Source organism: Peromyscus maniculatus, chromosome 14 (genome assembly GCF_049852395.1).
Source record: "Peromyscus maniculatus bairdii isolate BWxNUB_F1_BW_parent chromosome 14, HU_Pman_BW_mat_3.1, whole genome shotgun sequence".
NCBI lineage: Eukaryota > Metazoa > Chordata > Mammalia > Rodentia > Cricetidae > Peromyscus > Peromyscus maniculatus.
In genome coordinates this window covers 82,910,482-82,938,046 of record NC_134865.1, presented here as the reverse complement: position 1 = coordinate 82,938,046, position 27,565 = coordinate 82,910,482, and the positions used below count along the sequence as shown (strand labels likewise).

Genomic DNA, 27,565 nt, shown 5'->3' with positions numbered 1-27,565 from the left:
TTTTTAACATCTCATTAGAATGCTGCCAAAATGGCAAACATGGCTAGCTTTTGAATTTTGAAGTTTTCTAACTGAGTCCGGAAGTACAGAGGACATCACCAGGAGAGAAGGGGCAGACGTGATACGGAAGCAGGTGCAAGGCTGACAGACGAAAGTGGAATGGCCTTAACTGCAGTAGCCAGCAAACTATGTGCCATGGGAACACACCTGTAACCCCAGCCTTCGGCTAAGGCAGAAGGATCATGAGTTCAAGGCCAGCCTGGGCTGTGCCAAACCCTGCTTCCAAAAACAGACAACAAAATATATATGTACCATTATTGTGATGAGCTCCTTAGAAAAAGAAATAGAGCAGACATTATTCATTATAAATAAATGGCTCATTTATGTCAGTATTCACATTAGAAAAATACATACTTTTTGAAATAGACCTTCTATGGGTAAAATCCATACAAATATAGGTTCAAAGTTCTGCCCAGCATGGTGGGGCATCCCTGTCACCCAACCACTCAGGAGACAGAGGCAGGAAGATTAGGAGTTCAAGGCCAGTCTGGGCTACATGGGACCCTGCCTCAAAAAAACAACACCCTACATGTACACACACACACACACACACACACACACACACACACACACACACACACACACACACACGACTCCTGGTCACTGAGAGGGCTCTGCCTCTACAGTGTGGAAGGCCTCCACGGCTTCAAGAGCAACTCCTTCTGGTGGGTCAAACCTCAAGACAGAAGCCCCTGCGCTAGTGTCTATGACAGCGTTCTCTTCCTGAGACACTTGGATGGTACTTGGATGGGACAAAATAAGCCCATTGGAAGTCTGAATAAAAATCTGCTCCTGTCCCTGAGACAACACTTCCTGGCACACACCAGAAATCTCAAAAGCCAGGGCTTCCTCCACAGCAGCCACAGTCTCTGGCTCTCTCTGGCCATCTGCCTCCATCCTGGAGAGGAACCGGCTTACATCCCCAGCTTTGCACCCCACACTGGGACCCCCACTAGTGGACAGTGATCCATCTGGTCCGGAATAAGGCTCTGGCTTGGGCACAGTCTTGAAAACACAGGCAGCTGGCAGGACATTCACAGGCAAGATGTTCTGGAGCGGGAAGGCTGCAGCCTCTGCGGGCAGGGCACGGCGGGGGCTGGCCTGCTGCCCACTCAGGTCGGGCGGGCTCATTTCTCTGAAGTCTCCTGCCTCTGCATTTCCCAATTCTCCAAGAAGCAGGGACTCCTCCACTCCTCCACCTGATGATGGGTTACCACAGACACCGTTGCTCTTCTGGATGACCCCAGAATCCTGCTCTACGGTGTGTTCTAGAGCATTCTCTTCAGAAAACATTGACAACTGGGCTGGAGGCAGCTCGCTGGGCTCTGCTACCTGGGAATAAAAAGCTGACCTACTGACGTCCTGACACAGAGGAGCGGGGTCTGCAGAGCCACTCCTGGCTTCCAAGTCAGCAGGTGGCATCACTGAAAGCTGCTGGCCCGCAGGTGGTCCACTCCCGTCACTAGCAGCAGCCATCTCCCCGCCGCCGCTGCTGCCTCCTTCAGAGCAGGGAGAAGACTTCTCAATGGCTACAGGGGCACAACCTGAATGGTACAGAAAAAAAACAGTCACTTGCTCCTCACCACAATGAGCTGGTCCAAAGGAACTTTCTTCTGAGAAGCAGTAATGCAGATTCTCTTTGCGACTTGGGCTAGGCAACAGGTTTTTATTGGCTACTGTATCTATTCACAAAGGTAGATTTTGTATTAAAAATGTGTTCTGAGAGAGTTTAGCAGGCTGATTTCACTGAATGAATGAACAGTAGGTTTCTGGAGGGGAGCCCAAGGGTAAGAGAGGCTTTCAAAACACATCCACGGACAACCCCTACCCCAACCCCACCCCTGGAAATCCTGGAAGGTTATTTCAACATAACCTTCCCAGGTACCCAGCCAAGAGCCCCGTCTTGAGGTCAAGGACCCTGTCACTCAGCCCCAGGGATGTAGGCCATATACAGGCACTGAAGGACCACTTGCTGAGAAGTGAACTGTAAGACAGATCACTCACTCCAAAGTCCAGATGAAGCTACAAGGGAAAAGTGACTAGGCATGGGGCGGCACTCCACACTGTGCTAGAAGGTTCCCTGAGCCCACTGAACACAGCTGCCTTCCCCCAGGGCAGAGCTACACAGACGTCCTAAAATGGGCTGGGCCTCTTCCACTGAAGACCTTAGCATCAGGCCAGGAATCAGAGAGTCCTGGTAAGTCTTTGCAAAGGCATGTGAGTATTGCCAATGCTGTATGTTCAAAGTACCGAGTAGACAGGATCCGGTTACAGGCAGAATTAAAGCCAGAACGTCTTCTTTTCAAGTGTTAAGTCTCACATGTTCAGTGCAGCCATGTCTCAGATGCTAAGCCACAGATATATGTGTCCTTGGGATCCAACTCTGCCCAACCTCTCAGACCAGCCCGGGTCTACCAGCCGGTGATGACCCTGGGTACATCTGTGCCTGCCAGTAGGACCACTGAGCATGGGGCCACCCACAAAATATGTGATTTACCCTTGCTGGTGGCTGGAGCACATGAGGACCCAGGCTTCTGCTGGCGTCCACTGATGGCGGCAGGACACTCAGGGACGTCTGTGGACAGAGCTGCCATTCGGGCCTTCTTCACGGTGGCCAGCCCTTCCCCTGTGGCCTGCAGAGAAAAGACTCCCTTATCTGAGAGCAGAAGCAGCCTAGAGAGGCGGAGAAATTGGGACTGGCAAGGCCAGATCATGACTCCAGCATCCACACAGATGCTCACCACTGCGCCACTTACCACCACACCCTGCTCCCTGTCCCTCTTCTGTCCACTGGCTTCCCCCAGCTTCCCCTCCAGCTTCCCCCCCAGCTTCCGGCTGGAGCACTCGGGTGCACTGCTTGGGTGTGCCTCTCTCTTCCTCAGCAATTCTGTGATTCCTAACGACCTGGCAACCTGAAGGGAAACAGGAGAAATACACTTGGCTTGGAGCAGACATTGTTCAAGTGTGTCAATTCCTATGTCTACGCCTGAGGAGAAACCCAAGAGGTCCCTTTGCACAGGGAAATGAAGTTAACAAGGAGGAAGACGACAGACACGGTTCTGTGGAGCCCACCATCACCAAGGCTAGCAGGACCTGCGTCGGGGTGGAGTGGAACCTCTCCGCTGTCCCCCTAAAGCCGGCGCCACCACGGTTCCTCTCGTGCCAGTTCTTCTTCTTCCTTCTCTTTCAGTTCTCACTCATCTTTTCCTCCCCATCTGCCTCCTAAAGCTCCCCTCCCCTGGCTCCCAGTTTCAGCTGCCTTACAAGGTTTTTGTGAGACTCAGTATGGCTTCCATCTACAAAACCTGTGTGTGTGTGTGTGTGTGTGTGTGTGTGTGTGTGTGTGTGTATACGTATACATATATATGTATGTTTGTATAGATACCAAATACAAAGGGTAGAGACAGTTTACACTGGACTTTATAAACAGAACACCCACCAGGTGGTGGTGCACGCCTTTAATCCCAGCACTTGGGAGGCAGAGGCAGGCAGATCTCTGTGAGTTCGAGGCCAGCCTGGTCTACAGAGTGAGTTCCAGGATAGGCTCAAAAGCGACACAGAGAAACTCTGTCTCAGAAAAGACAAAAACAACAACAACAACAACAAAAAACAAAAAACAAATAAAGAGAACACCCTGTAAGATAGGGTGAGGACCAGTAGGAAGGACAGCAGAACACAAGTAATGGAGAAAATGTGGGAGGTAAGTGTAGCACTGCCCACGCTGAATAGTGTCCCCTTACAAAGTAAGCCACGGCCCCTGCTCTAACACACACATAAAATAAAAATAATCACAACATGAGTGACTATTGTCATCTATGGGGAATCTGTAAAAGGCTTTGTAAAATAATCCATTATGTTTATAATACATAATTTAAAAAATCCAAAGGCTCGTTAAGAATATATTCAGGGCGGGGAATTTAAGTAAGTCGGTGGAGCACTTGCCTGGAATTCACTAGGCTGAGTTTCATTCCCAGGACCACATGCACAGGACACAGTGGGAAAACCAGTAATCTCAGCACTCAGAGGTAGAGGCAAGAAAATCACAAGTTCAAGGTTGAGACTGAAGAGTAGTTAAGCTCAGTAGTTAAGTATCCTTTGCTCTTCCAGAGGACCTGGGTTCAATTCCCAGCACCCAGATGGCAAGTAACAACAATCTACAACTCCAGACCAGGAGACCTGATGTCCTCTTCAGGCATCAAGACACCCATAGAGTACAAGACATACAATGTGCTGGTTGGTTGTGTGTCAGTGTGACACACACCTAGACATAGCCAGAAGAGGTAATCTTAATTGAGAAAATGTCTCTATAAAATTAACCTGTAGGAAGACTCCGGGGAATTTTTCTGATTAAGGATTGATGTGGGAGAGCCCAGGTTACTAGGAAAGTGGTCCTGGATGATATAAGAAATCGGGCTGATGCCAGGAAGTGGTGGCACATGCCTTTAATCCCAGCACTCAGGAGGCAGAGCCAAGCAGATCTCTGTGAGGTCAAGGCCAGCCTGGTCTACAGAGTGAGATCCAGGACAGGCACCAAAAACTACACAGAGAAACCCTGTCTCAAACCCCCCCCCCAAAAAAAAAAGAAAAAAGAAAAAAAGAAATCAGGCTGAGCAATCAATGGGGAACAAGCCAGTAAGCAGCACTCCTTCATGGCCTCTGCTTCAGTTCCTGCCTCTAGTTTCCTGTCCTGACTCTCCTCAGTGGTGGAGTGTGAGTTATAAGCTGAAATAAACACCTTTCTCCCAAGTTTTGGTCACAGTGCTTTATCATCTCAATCAAAACCATAATTTGTGCAGACAAAACACCCATACATATAAAATAATTTTTTTAGAACCCAAGGTCATCCTTCTCTACATAGAAAATTCAAGACTAACAATGGTGACCAATAACAGCTCCCCTAACCACCCAAAAAACCCCAGACCAGCGCATACCAACTGTGACGGTCTGAATGAGAATGGCCCCCATAGGCTCATAGGTGTGAACACTTAGTTCCAGTTGGCAGAACTGTGGGAAGGACTAGGAGGTGTGGTCTTGGAGGAGCTGTGTCACTGGGGGTAAGCTTAAGGTTTCAAAAGATTCATGCCATTCTCAACGTCCTCTCTGCCTCCTGCTTGTGGATCAAAATGTGAGCTCTTGTTTTGCGTGATGGAGAAGCCCCACAAATGGACAGTAGTATCAGGACATAGCATCATGAATGTAATAAATCAATACAATTAATGTAATTAATGAAAAGAAAACAAAAGCAAAAGGTGAGCTCTTAGGCGTTCCTGCCCCCATGCCTCTGCTCCACCCTCACGGGCTCTACTCTCTGAAACCACAAGCCAATTAAATGCTTCATTTATTTTTATTTATTTATTTTTGTTATTCTGTTTTTTTTTTTTTTTCATTGATTTTTTGTATTGTTCTCTTGTTTTCTATTTCGTTGATTTCAGCCCTCAATTTGATTATTTCCTGGCGTCTATTTCTCCTGGGTGAGTTTGTTTCTTTTTGTTCTAGAGCTTTCAGTTGTGCTGTTAATTCATTGGTATGGGATTGCTCCATCTTCTTTATGTGTGCATTTAGAGCTATGAATTTTCCTCTTAGCACTGCTTTCATAGTGTCCCATAAGTTTGGGTATGTTGTACTTTCATTTTCATTGAATTCTAGGAACTCTTTAATTTCTGTCTTTATTTCTTCCTTGACCCATTGATGTTTCAGGTGGGTATTATTCAGTTTCCATGAGTTTGTGGGTTTTCTATAATTTTTGTTGTTATTGAGTTCTAACTTTAAGGTATGGTGGTCTGATAAGATACAGGAGGTTATTCCAATTTTTTTGTATCTGTTGAGATTTGTTTTGTGTCCAAGCATGTGGTCAATTTTTGAGAAGGTTCCATGGGGTGCTGAGAAGAAGGTATATTCTTTTGTGTTAGGATGGAATATTCTGTAGATATCTATTAGGTCCATTTGAGTCATAACATCTGTTAGGTCCTTTATTTCTTTGTTAAGTTTCAGTCTGGTAGATCTATCTTTTGGTGAGAGTGGTGTGTTAAAATCTCCCACTACTAATGTGTGGGGTTTGATGTGCGTTTTAAACTTTAGTAGTGTTTCTTTTATGAATGTGGGTGCTTTTGTATTTGGAGCATAAATGTTTAGAATCGAGACTTCATCTTGGTGGATTTTTCCTGTGATGAATATGTAATGTCCATCCTGGTCTCTTTTGATTGATTTTAGTTTGAAGTCTATTTTATTAGATATTAGGATAGCTACACCAGCTTGTTTCTTAGGTCCATTTGCTTGGAAAACCTTTTCCCAGCCCTTTACTCGGAGGTAGTGTCTGTCTTTGGAGTTAAGGTGTGTTTCTTGTATGCAGCATATGGATGGGTCCTGTTTTCTAATCCATTTTGTTAGCCTGTGTCTTTTTATAGGTGAGTTGAGACCATTGATATTGATGGATATTAATGACCAGTGATTGCTAATTCCTGTTATTTTTTTTGGTTGTGTTGTGTTGTCCTTCTGTGGTGTATGTTGGTGTAGGATTATCTATTGCTTGATTTTTCATGGATGTGTTTAGCTTCTTTGGGTTGAATTTTCCCTTCTAGTGCTTTCTGTAGGGCTGGGTTTGTGGACAGGTATTGATTAAATCTGGTTTTATCCTGGAATATTTTGTTTACTCCGCCTATGGTGATTAAGAGTTTTGCTGGGTATAATAGTCTGGGTTGGCATCCATGGTCTCTTAGTGTCTGCATGAGGTTTGTCCATGATCTTCTATCTTTCATAGTCTCTATTGAGTAGTCTGGTGTTATTCTGATGGGTTTGCCTTTATATGTTACTTGGTCCTTTTCCTTTGCAGCTCTTAATATTTTTTCTTTATTCTGTGTGTTTAGTGTTTTGATTATTATGTGGCGAGGGGACTTTTTTTTGGATCCAGCCTATTCGGTGTTCTGTAAGCTTCTTGTATCTTCATAGGTATTTCTTTCTTTAGGTTAGGAAAGTTTTCTTCTATGATTTTGTTGAATATATTTTCTGTGCCTTTGAGTTGGTATTCTTCTCCTTCTTCTATCCCTATTATTCTTAGGTTTGGTCTTTTCATGGTGTCCCAAATTTCCTGGACGTTTTGTGTTAGGACTTTTTTGTCTTTATTGTTTTCTTTGACTGACGAATCTATTTTCTCTATCGTGTCTTCAGTGTCAGAGATTCTCTGTTCCATCTCTTGCAATCGGTTGGTTATGCTTGTTTCTGTAGTTCCTGTTCGTTTTGTCAGGATTTCTATTTCCAGCATTCCCTCAGCATGTGTTTTCTTTATTGTCTCAAATTCATTTTTCAGATCTTGGAATGTTTCTTTCATCTGTTTAATTGCTTTTTCTTGGCTTTCTTTAATTTCTTCCCATTTTTTGTTCGTTTTTTCTTCCATTTCTTTAAGGGAGTTTTTTATTTCCTCTTTAATGGAGTTTTTCATTTCCTCTTTAAGGGAAGTTTTTATTTCCTCTTTAAGGGAGTTTTTTATTTCCTCTTTAAGGAAAGTTTTTATTTCCTCTTTAAGGTAGTTTTTCAATTCCTCTTTAAGGAAAGTTTTTATTTCCTCATTGAGGGAATGTTTTATTTCTTCTTTAAGGGCCTCTATCATCTTCTTAATGTCATTTTTAGGGTTGATTTCTTCTGTTTCTTCTGTCATGGTATGTTTAGGTCTTGCAGGTGTAGAATCACTAGGTTCTGATGTTGCCATATAGGTCTTTATGTTGTTGCCTGTATTTTTGCACTGGCGCCTACTCATCTCTTCCTCTGTGAGGTGCAGGTGGTGTTTGTGTCTGAGAGTGCCTCTCTTGTTCTAATTTTTAGTCTTGGTTTAGTAGGGGTTCTTGGTTAAATTGGTGCTTTTGGGCTATTTCTTCAGGGGCAGCTGATTTCGATCGGTGAATTATATACTTATGATTCTGGTGATCTGGTTTGGTGTCTGGGTAGCGCCTTCTTCTGTGTTCTCAGGTCACTTTTTGTTCATTTGTCAACTCCTCAGCTGATCTTGTTTCTTCAGACTTTAAACTGTAGGCATCTGAATCCTCTCCCAGATGGGTTTCAGCTGGTTATTCTGTTTTTTGAGGCAGGGTTTCTCTGTGTAGCCTTGGTCATCCTGGAACTCACAGAGATCCACCTGCTTCTTCCTCCTGAGTGCTGGGATTAAAGGCGTGCATCACCACCACCACCCAGCCAAATGCTTTTTTAAAAAATAAGTTGCCTTGATCATGGTGTTTTATCACAGCAATAGAAAAGTAACTAAGACACCCTATCATAGCACAGACCGAGGTAGCTTGCCATGGAAATGTACAGACAGGAAGCTCCATCGGGTCAGTGGGAAGGAAAGGCAGCTATAGGCCGCACAGCTTTTCTTTATTTTCAAGACTGACTTAAGCGTATGAATGTTTTGCTCACATATATGCCAGGGCACCGAGTGCACGCCTGTTGCTCCTGGAGGTCAGCAGAAGAGAGCGGATGCCCTGGAACTGGAGTTACAGACGGTTGTGAGCTACTGTGTGAGTTCTAGGAACTGAATCTGGGTCCTCTGCAAGAACAAGAAGTACCCTTAACTGCTGAGCCATCTCTCCGGGCCTCCCGCTGCCTTTCTAAGCACGCACACTACCTGTGTGACAATTTGTTCTAAATACAGGAGACTGTGTTGATCCTTGGTAGCAGTGTGAGAGCCAGAAAGCAGCACCTAAATCAGAAGAGGACACTGAGACCCAGGGGCGGGCGCAGGTCTGTCAGGGCTGGTGAGGGGGCTTGCTCCCTACACAGCGGGGCCAGGGCTGAGTCCCAAAAGAAGTTTATCCAAAACAAGTCAAACCATCTTAGCCTCAAACTTATGTTTTCAAAAAAGCTCAACCTAGCCAAAGGCAGCAGGGTGATGAAATAAGAATTGTGTCAAAACAACCAGAAACATAAGCACCAGCCCTGTAATATGCAGGAAAGCAGGCCCCAGAGAGAGCGGTCCAGAGGTGAGTGCACCTGCCACTCCGGCAGAGGCCCCGGGTTCTGATCCAGCACCCACCTGGTGGCTCACACTACCTGTAACTCTAGTCTTACTGGATCCAACACCCTCTTCTGTCCTCCCTGAGTACCAGGTACACACATGGAACACAGGTATAGATGTAGGCAAACACTCATACACATAAAATAATACTAACAAAAAGCTTTTTTAAAAAAGAAAGAAGCTGCCAGTGGTGGCCCACACCTTTGATCCCAGCACTCAGGAGGCAGAGGCAGGTGGATCTCTGAGTTTGAGGCCAGCCTGGTCTACAGAGTGAGATCCAGGACAGGCAGGGCTACACAACACAGTGAAACCCCATCTCAAAAAGAGAAAGAGATAGAGATAGAGATAGTTAGATAGATAGATAGATAGATAGATAGATAGATAGATAGATAGATAGATAGATAGATAGATAGAATTAGCCCTGCACATCAGGGCACAGGGGACTGTGGTACTCTCAGTTTCCTTTGAGCTATTACAATTTTCAGTTTTCTGGTGGGTTTATAATCTTATATTAATAAAACAAAAACGTCACTTTACAGGACAAGGCCACCCAGTGGCTAAGTATGAAGATGTCTTACTAACAACGCCCTCCCTTGGCTAACTAAGAGCAATGCTTTGCCCCTCAAGATGGCACCTCGTCATTGTTTATCTCCAGGGGCTCCTGAGAACACAGGCCAGAGCTGCTGAGGTAGTCCTGACACATCCTCTTCACCACGTCATACAACTCTTCAAACTCCTTGTACACAGCAGGAAAGACAGGCCTCGCTGCAGGACTTCTCTCAACCTTTGTGAAGGCGAAGATGAGCAGAGTTAGACCGAGACAAGACAGGGACAGCAGAAAATGACCCTGGGGACAGAGGGGCTGAGCGCCTCGCCCCGCGAGTGCTCAGTGGCCAGCGCTTCCTCCACTTCCAAGTGGTACCTATGTACGCCACCACCATGCCCAGCTCTGAGAGGCCAGGCTGGGGGTGGGGTGTCAGAAAACAGACCCTTAGGGTGAAGGCCACAAACCCCGGGACTAGGGTGACCCCACAGGGAGCATACAGTTGGCAAAAAGGTACCTTTAGCTCCTAAGGGACACATTCCCACCGCCTAAGGCCACCATGGTTTTCTCACCCACTTGCTCCCTCACAAAGTTAAAATAGTCATGGGAGTGACAGCGGCTGGCTGAGACACCCACACAGACAGGCTCTGGGACTAGAGCTCTCTTCAGCTCTGTCCTCGGGAAGGAAAATAAACTATTCCAAATGGCCTGGTGCATTCTAAAGTAGGGAGGCTAGCTCAGGGTATGCTCAAGTTAACCTCTAACTTGACATACTACAGCGTCTCACCTTCACCACAAGAAGTTCACACAGGGTCACCACCTGAGCCAGCTGAGGCAGGACCAATTCCAGCAGCTCCTCTCGGCCACACTGCTTGAGAGCCTGCCGAAACAAAGAGTTGGCCATCTTAGACTGGAGTTGGTGTGACTTGGGCAGAAAGATCCCCAGAATCCAGCTGTATGTAGTTTCACACTGTTGCCCAACAACAGAACAGCATGGTCAATTCTGGCTTCAAACACGGTGCCTTACAGGAGAAGCAGCTAACTCCAAGTGCCAGGGGCTCGGGTGCAGAGGAGGGCCACACACACAGCTGCAGAGGAGGGCCACACACACAGCTGCAGAGGAGGAGGGCCACACACACACACAGCTGCAGAGGAGGCCACACACACAGCTGCAGAGGAGGGCCACACACACACACAGCTGCAGAGGAGGGCCACACACACAGCTGCAGAGGAGGGCCACACACACAGCTGCAGAGGAGGACCACACACACACACAGCTGCAGAGGAGGCCACACAGCTGCAGAGGAGGGCCGCACACACAGCTGCAGAGGAGGGCCACACAGCTGCAGAGGAGGGCCACACACACAGCTGCAGAGGAGGGCCACACACACAGCTGCAGAGGAAGGCCACACACACAGCTGCAGAGGAGGGCCACACACACAGCTGCAGACAGCACCCAGGGACTGGCAGGCAGGCAGGTGGGTGGAAAAGCAGCCCATGCTAGGCTGGGAGAGGCCCAAAGACTTAGATTTCCTTCCAGGGGTGGCATATGGAAGGAGGTTATGGTCTGCTAACGGTGGGGTGTTGCTATGTTGCCTAGGTTAGCCTCGAGGTCTAGCCTTAAATGGGCCTCCTGCCTCAGTCCTCTACCAGAGCGCATCAAAGTGCCTGGTTCTGGAAGGAGGTTTTAGGCAGGTGGTGTAGGGAGAGGAGGGGGTGGGTCTGCAGGGGGCACAGCAGCAGGGGCAACAGCAACATAAAAGCAAGAAGGTGAGGCCTTGCTAACAAGGGAGGTGCGGCAGACGGGGACAGAGCCTATCGGGTCCAAGACAGGGATGCGGGCGGGTCAGGGAGAAGAAAGGCAGAGCCAGGGTAGCAGTTAGCCTGTGAGCTCAACACTTGGAAAGATTGAGGTAGAAAGATTGGCAGGGCCAGCCTGGACTCCATAATGGAAGTTTGAGGCCAGCCTGGGCTACACAGTGAACAATGTCTCAAAAAACTAAACAAGGCCGGGTGGTGGTGGCACACACCTTTAATGCCAGCACTTGGGAGGCAGAGTCAGGCGGATCCCTGTGAGTTCAAGGCCAGCCTGGTCTACAGAGTAAGATCCAGGAGCTACACAGAGAAATCCTGTCTCAAAAAAAAAAAAAAAGCAACTAAACAAAAACAAGGAAGAGGAAGGGAAGGAAGGGAGAGGAGGGAAGAGGAGAAAGACAAGAAGAGATGGGGCTTCTAACTGGAGCACCTAGGGGCCCTCCATATCACAAGGCTAGACAGGACACCAGCTGGTGCACTCTCCACCACATGGGAGATGGGGTAGTACACAGCCCACCCAGGTAGAGAGTTTTCTTTCTTTTGGGGTGGGATTGGTTTTGTTAGAGAAAGTATTTCACTATGTAGCCCTGGCTGGCCTTGAAGTGCCAGAGATCTGCCTGCTTTTGCCTCAAGTACTGAGATCAAAGGTGTATGCCCAGCCCCTGGTGAGTTTTCTGATGAGAAATGTGAGGCTCCAGGGAGAGGTCTAGTCAGGAAGTACAAACATGGGAATCTGCAGATTGGAAACACCAGGTATGTGACGTGTGGGGAAGTCATGTGGCCCAGGCCTAGAGAGAGTAATCGGGAGCTGCCAATACCTGAGGGGACCAGAGAAGCTAAAGAAACAACTAATTGGCAGGACAAAAGTCTTCCACTACAGGGCCTGCAGGACAGCTCGGTCCCGCAAGCCTGGCACATGAGTTCCATCCCCAGAACCCGGGCGGAAGTGGAAGCAGAGAGCCAATTCTGTGAAGCTGATCCCATGTACCCACAGTTGTACGTAATGCCTGCACGCACGGACCCACTCTCGCACGCACATGCACTAAATAAGTATGTTTAACTTCAGCCTCCAAAAGCTCTTAGGAAAATACAACCTTGTGGGTTCAGCTCTATGGATGAGCAGGAAGGTCAGTTTATAAGATGTCACCTTGCCATGACTTAAACTCTGGGCAAGTTTTGGATAGCCGTCACCTCTTTAGTGTTAGCTCAGTGAGAACATCCCCCAAGAGGTATGGCCATCTCTGCCCCTACTTCCTGCCAGAGCGGCAGCCATGTCTAGTTTACACACACTGCCCTCCATAACCTCCATAACCAGAGCTGGGCCTCATCCGTTGTGGGCACACAGTTCGTGTACAAATAAATGTGAACTTCTGGGGGTGGGGATTCTCATCTAAGAGAGTCAGAGTGGCCCTGCTCCCGGCAGCCACTCAGCGGTGGGACAGACAGGGTGCTGTCAGGAAGACAGACTCCACCACAGCCGTCTGTGCACAGCTTGGGCCGGCCTCACTGCCCCTGACACCTGGATTCGAGTTCTGGCCTGAAGCCACCCTGAGCAACTTGCTTTCCCGGGGTTTCAGCGGCTCCTCTGTTGGGGTGGGAGACACTGAGATAAACGAGAGGAGGCTGACCGAGTGCTCAGCAGAAACACAGGGAGGGAGTGGAGCCGAGCTGCCTCACAGAAAATGCTCCCTAAATGGTGCTGATGCTGAGGCCATCCACCGACTCCAAAGGTTCCACCTCACGTCTCAACAGTCAATCATCCAACGTTGCCAGGACATGGGAATGGAGCAATGCTGCAACTTTGTAACACCACATGTGCCTAAGGCATGTTCCCGGAAAACCGCTCTCTAGAAAGCCGAGTCTTAACCACTGAGCCATCTCTAGCCCCACGGCCTGGAACTCTCAACCCTCTTGCCTCAGCCTCCCGGGTGCTGGTGTTTCTAGTGTGCCCCGCTACACGAGGCTAGGATGTTGGTTTTTTACTTTTCACTTCAGAAACCTGACAGTGAGCCAGGGATGCTGGCCCAGGCCTGTAAACCAGCACTCAGGAGACTGAAGCAAATAGACGGTGAGATCAAGGCTAGAGGGAGCCTACACATTGTGAGCCTGCCTCCAAACAAACAAGAAACAGGGGAGGCAGGTAGGAAGTTGTGACATAGTGCATCACATGCAGGCTACAAGTACACTGCATCAGAGCACGTTACCTCCCGGAGCTGCGCTTCCCTGGAGATGCTCAGGCCTGAAGGTGCAGCAGGATGGCTGTGGGGTGGGACAGCTCGGCTCTGCTGGAGGTGGGCTGTGCTGGACTCGGCCTGCCTTGCCCAACTTCCATTCCTAGGTTCTAGGTACTTCTGTGGTCTCAGAAGTGCTGAGGGACTTCTACGTTCTGGTTCAGGTACCACTGTCTCTTCAACTTCAGCAGGCGGACTGTTCTAGATAGTGTTGCACACCCAAAAACGAAACAAAAGGAGATTTTGAAAAATCATGCACTATTTCCATCATGCAAACCTTACAGCAAAAAAAAAATGTCCAGTCAAATACAAAGAACTTTCAACACTATTTGTCTTTAGTTAACATTCTTTAACTATAATGATACATTTTAAACTTTCCCAACACGTAGGAGTCAGAGGCCAGGATCTCTGTGAGTTCAAGTTCAGCCTGGTTACATAGTGAGTTCTATGACAGCCAGAGCTACATACATTGTGAGACCCTGTCTGGAAAAACAAAACAAAACAACAACAACAAAAGAATGGAACCCACGGGGCTGGAGGGATGGCTCAGGAGTCAACAGTGCGGCTGCTCTTCCAGAGACCAGAGCTGTAATCCCAGCACGCACGTGGTGGCTCCCAACCATCTGTAACTCCAGTTCCAGGGACCCAATGCCCTCTTGCGACCTCGAAGGACAAAATGTACACACATGGTGTACAAACATACATGCAAGCAAAACACCCATAACACACAAAATAAAATTAATTAAAAAGAGGAAGGAAGGAAGGAAGGAAGGAAGGAAGGAAGGAAGGAAGGAAGGAAGGAAGGAAGGAAGGAAGGAAGGAAGCCACCAGGTGGAAATATTGTAACGGAGTAAGTTGGGAATTTGGCTAGGGAACTGAGCCCAGAAGATGGGTTCAGCTTAGAATTCCGGAATCCCCACTTGCCAGTGCAGTCCCCATTAGCAGAGCCACCACCATGAGGTTCAGCTGGGTTTGGCCCTTTCTGAGTCCTAACTCAAAGAGGAGCAACTATCTCCTATATCATCCTCCTCCTCCTCCTCCTCCTCCTCCTCCTCCTCCTCCTCCTCCTCCTCCTCCTCCTCCGTCTTTTTCTTTCCAATGCTGCCCAGAGCCGAAGTCTGATCTTAAACTTCCTGAGTAACATTCCGGGCTTCCTTCCTGGTTCTCTGAAGCTCCCCTCCACACCCGCAGCCCCCGCGGCTGCCTCATCTCCAGCAGCCTGGCTTTGGTTCCTCTCTCCTCCATCTCCTTAGTTTGCCTTCCCTGGGGTTTCTTTTAAACTCGAGTAAACTGTCTTCAAGCTTTGTTTGTATCAGTTCTTAAATTCTTTATTAATGAGACTAAGACTCCTAAGAGGGGACCTCAGTTTCCCAGAGGGGACCCCAGTTTCCCAGCTATCATGCAATGGCTCTGCTGGGACTCCCGAAGATTCCCATTAACACTTCTTTTCTGCCTTTCAATTGTTTAATTGGCAGGAAAAAAAGTGAACTCATTCCTGCACCCCCCAGACAGCATCAATAGGACATATCTCAAAAAACAAAACCAAGGGGCTGGAGAGATGCCTCAGTGGTTAAGAGCACTGGTCACTCTTCCATAGGACCGGGGCCAATTCCAGGCACCCACACAGCAATTCACAACTGTCTGTAATCCCAGTTCCAGGGCATCCTCACACAGATATACATGCAGGCAAAACCCCAATACACATAAAAAAATAAATAAATCTTTAAACAACAACGACAACAAGTCAGACCTGGTGGCATGTGTCTTTGATCACAGCACTCCAAAGGTAGACCTAAGCAGGCAGATCTCTGTGAGCTCCAGGCCAGCCTGGTCTACATAGTGAGTTCCAAGCCAACCAGGGCTACACAGAGAAACCCTGTCTCAGAAACAAAAACAACAAACAAGAAAGGGCAGGGTAACTTAGGGGAGACAAATAACTGGCCGATTCAGGTTGGTTAGTAGAGCTTGTTAACGTGGAGACCTGTGGTTCAGATTCTCCAGGCAGACAAGCAATCTACAGCTCTCTTCAGGGGTTAGCTTCTGCTCCCCCTGGTCAAGACAGGGCAGGGTGCCTTCCGTCTTCATAAATCTATGTCCTACTTTTGGCAAATGGAGGGAGAGCTTAACAATCCTTCCTATTAGGTATCATCTGCTCTCTAACACCACACCACTGGCCTCCGTCCAACTTGAGAATCAGAATGGCTTTTTTGTTTTGTTTTTTGTTGTTAGTTTTTGAGACAGGATTTCTCTGTGTAGCCCTGGCTATCCTGGAACTTGATCTGCAAACGAGGCCGGCCTTGAACTCACAGAGATCCACCTGTTTCTGCCTCCCAAATGCTGAGATTAAAGGCGTGCACCATCACCCAGCTCAGAGTGGCTTTTCAAAAGTTGAAGCTTTCCAGGGCTGGAAAGATGGCTTAGTGGTTACGAGCATACATAGCCACCAGGCCTGAGTTTGGTTCCCAGGACCCTTATCAGGGGGCGCGCGCGCACACACACACACACACACACACACACGCACGCACGCACGCACGCACGCACGCACGCACGCACGCATGCGCGCACACATGCACACAATTTTAAATCATAACAAGATTGGAGTTTTCCTTCTATGAAAGGCTACAGTGTAGGCTCTGAAGCCAAAAGACTTGGTCTGTCTCCACTTGGGACTGAGACCTAGGAGTGCTGGGCCTGGGCTCGATCAGTCACCCCTCCGGGCCTCACTGCAGTAACTTACGTAGGAGTGCTCATTGAGAAAAACGTGCAGGGCTGGGTGTACGGCACAGGCTTTAATCCCAGCACTGGGGAGGTAGGGGCAGGTGGCTCTCAAAAAGAAAGAAAGAAAAGAAACTACAGGGCCGGGAATGGCCCAGTGGCAGAGCCCCTGCCTGGAAGCCCAAGTCCTTGAGAGCAGTCCTTATCACGAAGACTGACTGGAAGAGGAGGGGAGGGGAGGGGAAGGGGAGACAGAGAGAGGAGGAGCCGTACAATGAATGAGGGAGACTGATACCCTTGGCACAGGGACTGCCCAATGTCTGCACAACACAAATGGTAGCTGGGCTGTTGACCCCGACAACGCCGAAGGCAAGATAACATTTGCAATCCCATCACAAGGCTGTCCCAGGACTCGACCACCAGGCCCCAGAACAGATCTCCTGGGCCCAAATGTTATCTGTCCGGACCCCAAGGTACTAATGTTAAGCAAACTAGCTACCAGCTTCACCCACCTTAGAAGCCCCTGATCCACTGCCGGGAAAGAGGCCACAGCGGGCAGGCACTTCTTCCCACTGTGGATTATGCCCCAAACCTGACCTTTCCCACATTCCTCGGCCACCTGAGTACCAGCCGAGAATGCACTATGACATGTCATACAGATCAGATCTAGACAACCATGGCCATGTTCACCAAATGTTCTCACCTAGCAGGGCCACGGGCAAAAGACACATGCCTCCCATTTGTTCAGCACCAGTGAGACATCCGTGGGTCTGGGACCCTCAGGACGCGGGGCTGGAGCCCCATCTGACACTGTTAACATTTAATTGAAGTGCTGCAGGCCGCAGGAATATATCATAAGAACTCAGCTGGTTATGGCAAAGTCACTACCTGGAGGGATCAGGGAATTCCTCCAGAGGAAGCCAAATCCCAAGGAGTTTTTGGTGTTACTTGGCTTGTTATATATCAGCTGTCTTCTGTTATGAAAATCATGTGTGCCTTCATAGTTTTCCCAATTGACTTTCCCTAAGAAGGGCTAACAGTGTAGACTGATCACTCTCTGGACATACACATTCCAGGTATTTGGAGAACAGCCTCAGGAAAGGCTTTCTCTGGAATCAGATATCTCCCTTAGCCACTTTCAAGGACTACAGGAAACACCACCCAGGTGGGCACCCAACTTCTGAGGACTAACAATGATAACAGCCCACGTGCAAATCTCCTGACTTAAGGTAAATTCCACAAGGAGACATCGCCTAGGAGAGGTGGACGTTAAGTAATAGCTTTACACAATTTAGCTAGGACCCTCCCTTTATGTACCGGGACTTCCAGGGCACAGGTCGGAGAAGAGAAAAGAGAATCGAAGAACTAGATGGGTAAGAACTTGAGAGGAACAAACTGAGATGGGGAAGAACTAGATTGAAGGGCGAGAAGAGAGGACTAGAGGAACGAGTTGGAAGATGAGGAAGAACCAGATGGGGAAGAACAAGATGAGGAAGAGCCAGGTGAGAGAGGAGACGGGAGAGGAGCTGATAGGGGAAAGAACTAGATAGATGAGAACCTAGAAGGGACAGAACTAGATGAAGGAATTAAGATAGAACCTAGAGGTGACAGTAGATAAATATAGAGAAATCAGGCAAGAAGGGAGCTAAACATGAGAGCAGAATAGAAGCTGTGTAGAGAGAGAACCATCACAGAATAATAAAGTGTATGAACTAAGGAGTTTTGTGTACATAGATTCATTTCTTCTCATCAAAGATTAATTATCAGCTGGTTGTAGATTCTTCCCGGACCCTGGGAGGGGACTGTCGAGGGGCTGGACCCCCGTAGATCCCGATATTGAAGGAGGGTGGGGGAAAGCTCAGATAACCGCTCTGTCACCAACAGAAATGTTACCTGCAGGACACGCCTCACTGCCTCCGCCTCTCCCGTGCAGAGAACAGCTCGTGTGGGCAGTGTGGGGGAAGCCAGGCCTCGGGTCTTTGAGTCTATGCACCCCACGGTCAGGCTCCCATTAGCTTTCTCCGACTGCAACATCTCAGGCTCCAGCTGGCCGTGGCCTGGATTGAGTTTAAAATGCCTCGCCAGTCCCCCCTTTCCTATGTACGACTTTTCACAAGTCTGACACTTAAAGGCCTTGGGCCTCAGGGCACAGCCCTCAATGTCAAAGCGCCCCGGCTTCTCCCTCTCTTCTTCCTCCTCGTCCACACTCAGCTCAGAGTAGTCGTCGGAATCTGACAGGTGCCCATCTGCTAGGTCCTCTGTTTTGATGAATTTATAATCTCTGGCTTTATATTTGGGAGGCCGGGATATCCGTCCAGACCGGGTTTTCACCTTTAGAGATTCCTTCAACGTCTCGGTATGTGCTGCGTGCAAGCTGGAAATGAACAGACGTGCTGAACTGGACGAGACGGGTGCTACTGCAGGCGGGGCAGAGGCTGCCGGAGGGCTCAGAGTGACCCCGTGCCCGTGTGCGGCCGGGGGGGCCTTGACTCGCCTCCACGGGACCGGCTGCAGGGCTGGCAGTGGCTTCTGTACGAGCCCCCGAGGGGCAGGAGGTTGAGGGAAGCCTCTGAGGAGGCGCAGCTGTGACCCGGTCCTCCCCAGGGCCTGCACCCTGAGCAGCTGCGGGCTGGAGACACAGAGCCCCAGGCTGGAGCTTCCCTCGGGGAGCTGACTTTGTCTTGCCGTTTTGGGCTGGATGGTGGCCAGAGGGGGCACGGGCCTCTCCTTACGTTTTGCGTCACCAGCTGTCACCTTGAAACAAATGGCTTCAAGTTGCTTAAACACAAAGAGAGCGGGAGAAAGAAAAGAAGTATTACAATTCTCCACATCGGTGCTGCCCCCACCCCCTGCCCCCCCAGCTGTGAGCTACCTAAATCGGGTGCAGAGAGCTGAACTTGGATCCTCTGAAAGAACAGTACACACTCGTAACCACTGAGTCATCTCTCCAGCCCTCCCCTTTTTTTTATTTTTTGGTGTGTGTGTTTGCGTGTGTGTGTGTGTGTGTGTGTGTGTGTGTGTGTGTCTGTGTGTCTGTCTGTCTGAATGTAAGCTTTGTGTTTGCAGGTGCCTGAAACCGCCAGAGGAGATCAGATCCTCTGAAGCTGGAGTTGTTACAGGTGAGCTGCTAACGTGTGATGGGAACAGAACTAGGTCCTCTGGAAGAGCAGAAAACATTCCTAACCACTGAGCCATCCCTCCAGCCTTCTTGACAGTTTTTTTTTTTTTTTAACTTTATAACAGTATCAAAGATGACTGGAGAGATGGCTCAGAGGTTAAGAGCACTGGCTGTTCTTCCAGAGGACCCGGGTTCAATTCCCAGCACCCACATCACAGCTCACAACCATCTGTCACTTCAGTCCCAGGGGATCCAAGCCCACAGACACACAAGCAGGCAAAACACTCATACACATAAAAGAAATTTTAAGAAGAAAAAAATATCATAGTCAAGTATGGCAGTACACATCTTTAATCCCGTAATTCTGGAGGCAGAAGCAAGCAGTTCTCTGTGAATTTCAGGCCTGTCATGGGTACAGTGAGATCCTGTCTCAAAAGATAAAACATGCTAGGCAGTGGTGGCACACGCCTTTAGTCCCAGCACTTGGGAGGCAGAGGCAGGCAGATCTCTGTGAGTTCGAGGCCAGCCTGGTCTACAGAGTGAGCTCCAGGACAGCTAGGCCTGTCTCGAAAAACCATAAATAAATAAATAAATAAATAAATAAATAAATAAATAAATAAATAAATAAATAAATAAATAAATAAAAACTAAATAGTATCTCAATCTGAGAGTGGCGACATACAAACTTGTAACCTCAGCAATCAGGAGAGTGAGGCAGAATTGCCACAGGTTACAGACTGGCCTGGGCTATGTAACAATATGTTATGTATCTATCTTAGCATCAACCATCATGAAAGTAGACAAAGCCATCTCCTGTAGCCTGAGTGCATGTTCAGGACTCAGGAGTTGTTCTTTGGGAATCCATCCTCGTGGATGCACGCAGCTCCAAGAAGTTCATTGTCTCTGAATGCTGAGCTCCTCACCGTCCTGTTGATGGACAGGTGCCTTCTAACCGTTCTATCTTCTGCTCAGAACCTCACTAGTGTGCATTTATTTACATGTGTTTCTCCAGGAACACACACCTACAAGGTTGCAGTTTCAACAGTTTTTGCTGTTGTTTGTTTTAATCCAACAAAAACTCAACTGTTTCTTTGACCCAGTAGTTCACTTTCTGGGTCCCAGGTTTGAGGCAGCGCTGTCTGTGATAGTCAGGCACCTGCCAAAAGGGCTGCCTTCAGCATCACTCCAGAGTGTATACTGAGCACAGTCTATGAGAGCTAGCCATGTGTGTCAGCAATGAGCTGACCGCAAGAGGTCAGGGACAGCAGGAGAGAAGAGGTCCCTGCTCCTGCAGAACAGAATTAACTAGCATTTCTTCCAGAGAGGGTCACCAGCCAGGCCATGAGTTCGTACCCTCGGCACAAATTAAAACCCTGGACTGGTGGCCACTTGTCATGGGAGGCTATCCTGTGCACTGGAGGATACTGGGTGGTGTCCCTGCCTTGACCCACCAGATGCCGGGAGCATCCCCAAGGTTTCTCCAGGGGGTGGGGATGCAGCTCCACTGATCTGAGACCAGCAAACCCTCTTCAGACCCAATCCTCTACCAGTGGGGGGTTGGCCACAGTGTCACACAGGATAGAACTGTCACTGAAGTCAAGCTGGAAAGCCCCTTGTCTGCATGCCTGGTACACTGTTACAAACAGCAGACCCTCTCTGTAATTATGGTGTATGAAGAAGTATATAGAGTAGGTGCAAATGTCCTGTGACCGCCCAATTCCTGGGCTACATTTGACTCAAGGACAGCTAGTTTTACTGTGCACATCTTCCAGAACCATTGCTTGATCCCTTCACTGTACGTCACCCAGAGTATTTCTCCAAGCTCTTGGGATATACCAGACACCATAAGGATGAATGCATACACACACCTTGTTTTAGGGAAACTGGTCGAATTCATTGATCTGATATCCTGACTGACTTAAGATGTGTACCATGTGGGTGGAGCACTTGATACTTTGTGTCTGTTTCATTCAGCTTTGGTCCCTAAATCCCTCTGGCACCCATTTCTAAACATCAGCTAAGTCCTAGTCTCACCCTGGGGTCTCTCTTGCCCTTCCTCATTTCCTGAAGTTCTGTAAGACTGCCTCTCCTGGGACAGATCCCCTAGAGCTGTCTTTTCAAAAGTTTCACTGATGACTCTGAAAGCAGACAGATCGCCAGAAGCAGATAATAATGTCACAGTGATACAACAGAGGCATTAGACAATGTCCCAGAAGAGATCCATCCTCTCTAAGGTACCTTGAAGGTTGCAGTGAATTTTGTCAGGCATGCAAGGCACTTTGGTCTAAGGGAAAACAAACAGATTCATGGAAGCGTGGAGACGTGCACAGGTGTTAGTTGTTGCGGGCCGCAGGAATATATCATAAGAACTCAGCTGGTTATGGCAAAGTCACTACCTGGAGGGATCAGGGAATTCCTCCAGAGGAAGCCAAATCCCAAGGAGTTTTTGGTGTTACTTGGCTTGTTATATATCAGCTGTCTTCTGTTATGAAAATCATGTGTGCCTTCATAGCTTTCCCAATTGACTTTTCCCTAAGAAGGACTAACAGTGTAGACTGAGCACTCTCTGGACATACACATTCCAGGTAATTTGGATAACAGCCTCAGGGAAAGGCTTTCTCTGGAATCAGATATCTCCCTTGGCCACTTTCAAGGACTACAGGAAACACCACCCAGGTGGGCGCCCATTGTTAGTCCCAGGTGGACTAACAATGATAACAGCCCACATGCAAGTCTCCTGATTTACGGTAAATTCCACAAGGAGACACCGCTTAGGAGAGGTGGACGTTAAGTAATAGCTTTACACAATTTAGCTCGGACCCTCCCTTTATATACCGAGACTTCCAGGGACAGGGGGAGAAGAGAAAAGAGAATGGAAGAACTAGATGGGTAAGAACTTGAGAGGAACGAGCTGAGATGGGGAAGAACTAGATTGAAGAGCTAAAAGAGAGGACTAGAGGAACGAGATGGAAGATGAGGAAGAGCCAGATGGGGAAGAACAAGATGAGGAAGAGCCAGATGAGAGAGAAGGAAACGGGAGAGGAGCTGATAGGGGAAAGAACTAGATAGATGAGAACCTAGAAGGGACAGAACTGATAGGGGAAAGAACTAGATAGATAGGGGAAAGAACCTAGAAGGGACAGAACTAGACGAAGGAATTAAGATAGAACTTAGAGGGGACAGTAGATGAATATAGAGAGAAATTAGGCAAGAAAGGAGCTAGACATGAGAACAGAACTGAAGCTGTGTATAAAGGATGTTATGCCAGAGGAATTAAAGCGAATGGACCAAAGAACTCTGCGTGCGTAGACTGATTTACCGACCTTAAAGAATAGATTCTCAGCTGGTTGATAGATCCTTCCGCGGACCCTGGAAAGGAGACTATTAGGGGCTGGACCCCAATAGTCCTCAACAGTTAGTGGAACTGAAGTGTACCTGTAGGGTAGAAGCAGGAAAGGTGGGGACCCGAGTCCCAAAGTACCCCAGAGGAATGTGTCCACTGCCTTGTACTTCTGGGCCACTGTCCCCACAGTGAGCCAGAGTCCTCAGTCCTGGTTATCAGTGAGCCCGACTGTACCCTGGCACAATGCCTCTCCTCTGCTGCCTTTTCAACTGGAACCGAGCCTTGCAAATGTAGTTCAGATAGCGCCTTTCAACACTGCGGCTTTGTGTTCTGAGACAGAAACGACTTCCTCTCTTCTGAATGGATCTTTGTACCCATAGGTTTTGGCCTTGGTTAGATATCATCTGGGTCATACTTCCCTTCCTGCTAGTTCACAGACGCCTTAGGGGCAGAGTTCATATCTGCTTGGCCTTTGGGTTTTCGTGGTACAGTTTAGGCTGGAAGATCATCAACAGAGCAGGCCACCAAGGTACATTACTGCAAGTTCAGCTTGGACCATGTCCATCAGATCAGCTACCAACCACAATTCTATCAAGCCAACCTTGCTTTTATTGGATGGAAATGATATTATCACCTCTTTCCGAAGCTGTCATATCAAATTCAAAGTTGCGGCCATATTTAGCAGTGTGGTGGAAAGGCAGACTCTAGAGTATACCTGCCTGAGAGACCCTGGGCACAGTCACTCAGCCTCTCTTGAGCTGATTCCCCAGGGGCTAGAGATACAGCTCAGTTGGTAGTGTTTGACTAGCCATGGGGTAACCTTGAGTTCAGCGTCCAGCACTGCATAAGCTTGGTGTGTGAGGTATGTCGGGGGGGCACAGGCATTCTGGAGCCTGTTGAGGAAGTATTAGAAATTCAAAGTCAGCCAGGCACGGTGGTGCACACCTTCAATGCCAGCAAGGACGCAGAGGCAGGCAGATCTCTGTGAGTTCGAGGCCCACCTGGGCTACCAAGTGAGTCCCAGGAAAGGCGCAAAGCTACACAGAGAAACCCTGTCTCGAAAAATCAAAAAAAGAAAAAATAGAAATTCAAAGTCAGCCAGGCACAGTGGTGCACACCTTCAATGCCAGCAAGGATGCAGAGGCAGGCGGATCTCTGTGAGTTCGAGGCCCGCCGGGTCTACAGAGCGAGTTCCAGGACAGCCAGGGCTGTTACACAGAGAAACCCTGTCTCAAAAAAATAAAAAAATAAAAATAAAAATCAAAGCCATTATCAGTCACACATCGAATCTGCAGCCAGCCTGAGAAATGAGACCTAATCTCCAACAAACAAACAAAAAGCAAAACACCGTCATGTGGCTGCTGACAACCATGTCACTCAGTGTGGTGCAGAGCGGCACTTGGTGGAGGCTGTAGCAGTCATGTTCCACATTCTGACTTGCCGGACAGGGCCTGTGGGGAAGACATTGCTTCTACAGCAGCACACCAGTCAGGAAGCTTATCTAGGGCGCCATGCTTCCTGCAAACAAGCACACCAATGTCCAAAGAGGTTCGTTCACGCTTCTAGGACGTGCTTCTAGACACAGGTCTCCAGACTTTTTCTTTTCTTTCTTTCTTTTTTTTTTTTTTTCAAGACAGGGTTTCTCTGTGTAGTTTTGGTGCCTGTCCTGGATCTCACTCTGTAGACCAGGCTGGCCTCGAACTCACAGAGATCTGCCTGGCTGGGATTAAAGGCGTGTGCCAGACTTTTTCTTAGATTTATGATGTGTGGGTAGGTCAGGGGACAACTTTGTGGGGTCAGTTCTCTGCTTCCACCTTTTCCTGGGTTCCGGGAATCAAGCTGAGGTTGCCAGGATTGGGCGGTGGCAAGTGTCTTTACCCACTGAGTGAGTGCCTTTACCAAGCTGGGTCATCTTGCTGGTTCAGCTGTCCAAACTTTTTATTTTTTATTTAAATTTAAACTATTTCCTCAACTGACTGTCCTGTCTCGATGACCTACTGGAAGCAAGTCTTTGCAGCCAAAAACTACCTCAAATCCAAACCCATGCTGAGGACTACTGCATTCTACTCTCTACTCTATTTGTTCTGGTGGAAGTAGCTCTCCCTTTTGGCAGTTCTAAAGTCAGATGTGTTTTGTCAATTCCAACATCAGCCGGTAAAACGGACGTGTTTCTACACTTGGCATGGAGTACCTCCAGTTTCAGGAGCTGCCGGGATCCTCCCAGAGCCAGATTCTAGTTCCTACTCTCCCAATAGCCAAACGCTGTGTGCGCAGGGAAGTAAACCCGGGATGTTCGGCAGGACAGTGCCTCTGTGTGTGGATCTGCTACTGTACTGGACAATGTACTGGACTCGGGTTTGCCAAAGTCTACAGCAAACTACTGGAGTGTGTGCTTAAAACTCTGCCCCAGGTCTGGGCTAGCGGCTGCTGCGTTCCGGCAGAGCTCACTATGATGTTTGCTTTTAATCTACTCAGATCTGGGCTCCAGTGTCAGAAAGTCCTCCCTTGTTACCCCCAGCACGTGTCTTATGCTATCCGCTGGGCGTTGAAAGATACGCTGGACTTTAGTGTAGAACCTGCCCTACTACAAGTGCTACATAAACACAAACGCCTCCCAGGAGGCTGGGAGGGGCATGGAGCAGAGGAGGCAGGAGGATGACCCGAAGAGGGCCGGGCGCGCAGGGTGCATCACTGTGCCGTTTCCACGGAGCTGGGTTGGGTATGTCCTAGGTTCCGAACGCCGGCGACACCGGCCACCTCCGAGTCTCTCCACCCCCCGCGGCGCCTCACCTGGGGCGGCAGCAGGCGCGGGGCTCCGGCGCCCGGTCCCCGCTGCAGGGCGGCCTGCTGGGCCGCGTCCCGGAGCCGCTGCGCCGCGTCCTGCAGCACCAAGGGCGGTGGCTGCGCCCGAGTCACCTGCTCCAGGACCCGCCGCAGCTGCTCGGGGTCCAGCGGGGCCACAGGCACGGCGCTGTGGCTCTGGCCCGGAAGAGCCGAGCCACTGCCGCCGCCACTCCCGGGCTCCGGCTCCGCGCCCGCCATGGCGGCCGAAGCGGGGACTCGAACCCGCGTCGCTTGTAGTGGCGGCGCGGAAGTGCGTCACCGGGGAGAGGGCGGGATCTACGAGTGCCCCGCAGGCCAAGACGTCTCCGAGGCTTGGAAGCGGATCCTGTACTTAATTGCTGCCCCCTCGCGGAGGACGCCGCCGGAGGCCTCAAATGGTTCGATCCTCAGATGTCACCAGCTCCATGATGATGCCTCGGATCCCGGGTGGAGCTCTTCGGGGTTCCAGAGACCCCGATCCACAGTAACCCCTACTCCTAACGTTCAAACGTCTTCCGAACCCCACTTGATAAATATGGGGTTATAGGCACGCACTACCACGCCTGGTTTTATGCGGCGCGGGAGCTCGAACCATTGCTTTTTGAATGCTAGGACAAACACTCCAAGTTAAGATTTAAATTCGGCTTTTTTCTTTTTAGGACAGGGTCTCCTGCTGTAGCCCTGACTGATCTCGGGCTTGTGGCGATCCTGCTGTCAGCCTTCCGAACACTCGCTGGTCAGTAGCCGTGGGGAGCCGGCTAGTTTGGCTGTGCAGTCCTGAGGTGTTTTTAGAGACCTCTGCTCAACTGGAAATAGTTCAGTACAGGGAAGGATTTCGGGACAAACCAATGTGGAGCACCGCTGAGGTTCATTATGAACAAAGTTTGACATAGATTTAAACGGTCGTGGGAAAGCGAGGTGCTCTGAGGAAGATGGAATATGGTAGGGGGCCTCTCAGGAAGCCCTAACGTCGGCTTACAGGTCTGAGCAGTAGCCATACATAAATTTTTGTGGCTCTCAAGTTACAATCCAAAGGACTGCTCCAGGAAACCTTTCCCCCTCCTCAATAAATGAGTTTAGAGAGTGGCTCTGGGTGACTCCAGAGGGGCCTTTGCTGGGACTGATCAGATAAAACCATGGGTCAGAAGGATTGCACAAAGGGGTGCAATTACTATATAATATTAATATATATTATATATACTATATAATATTTATAATAATAATAAAATGCTGTTGGTTGTTTTTATTTTACACTTCACTCTTTTTTTTTGGGGGGGGGCACCACCTAGCTCCCAAATAAATCACACACAGAGGCTTATTTTAAATAATAACTGCCGGGCCTTAGCTTGACTTATTTCTAGCCAGCTTTTCTTAAATTATCCTATCTTTTGCCTCTGGGCTTTCATCTTTTCTGTTTCTGTATACCTTTCATTATTTCTTACTCCGTGGCTTGCTGTGTAGCTGGGTGGCTGGCTCCTGGAGTCCTCCTCCTTTTTTCTTGTTCCTTGATCCTCTTTTCTCTCTTTTTCTCCTCCTGTTTATCCTCTCTGTCTGCCAGCCCCGGCTGTCCTTTCTTGTGTCTTGGTATTGGCCGTTCAGCTCTTTATTAGACCAATCAGGTGTTTTAAACAAACAACACAGCTTCACAGAATTAAAAAAAAAAATGCAACACAAAGGAATGCAATACATCTTTGCATCATTAAACAAATATCCCACAGCATAAATAAATGTTACTTAAACACATCTTAAAATATTATTCTAATATTATATATATGTATATATGTGTGTATATATATATGTGTGTGTGTGTGTGTGTGTGTGTGTGTGTGTGTGTGTGTGTATAGTCTTGTGATATTCCTAGAAAATTGCAGATTTATACCCGGGAAAGGAAATAGGCAATAATGGGCAATATACA

At 48.6% G+C, this 27,565-nt stretch overlaps 1 protein-coding gene across 2 annotated transcripts; it reads right to left on the bottom strand.

The window, feature by feature from the left end:
* Positions 1-360: 360 nt before the first annotated feature.
* Znf839 (zinc finger protein 839) lies at positions 361-25,917 on the bottom strand. Of its 2 annotated transcripts, XM_015985739.3 has the most exons (8): positions 25,618-25,916; positions 18,260-19,144; positions 13,625-13,852; positions 10,393-10,485; positions 9,696-9,845; positions 2,817-2,972; positions 2,558-2,693; positions 361-1,604 (listed from the first exon to the last, which is right to left on the bottom strand). In XM_015985739.3, the coding sequence occupies exons 1-8, from the start codon at positions 25,867-25,869 to the stop codon at positions 661-663; spliced, it is 2,844 nt and encodes a 947-aa protein (XP_015841225.1). In that variant the 5' UTR covers positions 25,870-25,916; the 3' UTR covers positions 361-660. The 2 variants fall into 2 exon arrangements, with proteins under 2 accessions (XP_015841225.1, XP_076407526.1); XM_076551411.1 differs by lacking the exon at positions 13,625-13,852 and having other exon boundaries at positions 517-1,604; positions 25,618-25,917.
* Positions 25,918-27,565: the final 1,648 nt, after the last annotated feature.

Excerpts from the sequence above, each read along its gene's own strand:
- Znf839 (XM_015985739.3), bottom strand. The coding sequence starts at position 25,869 with ATGGCGGGCGCGGAGCCGGAGCCCGGGAGTGGCGGCGGCAGTGGCTCG. Across the intron at positions 19,145-25,617 it reads CGCGCCTGCTGCCGCCCCAG|CAACTTGAAGCCATTTGTTT; the intron begins GTGAGGCGCCGC and ends TTTGTGTTTAAG. Across the intron at positions 10,486-13,624 it reads GGGAAGCGCAGCTCCGGGAG|GCTCTCAAGCAGTGTGGCCG; the intron begins GTAACGTGCTCT and ends TTGTTTCGGCAG.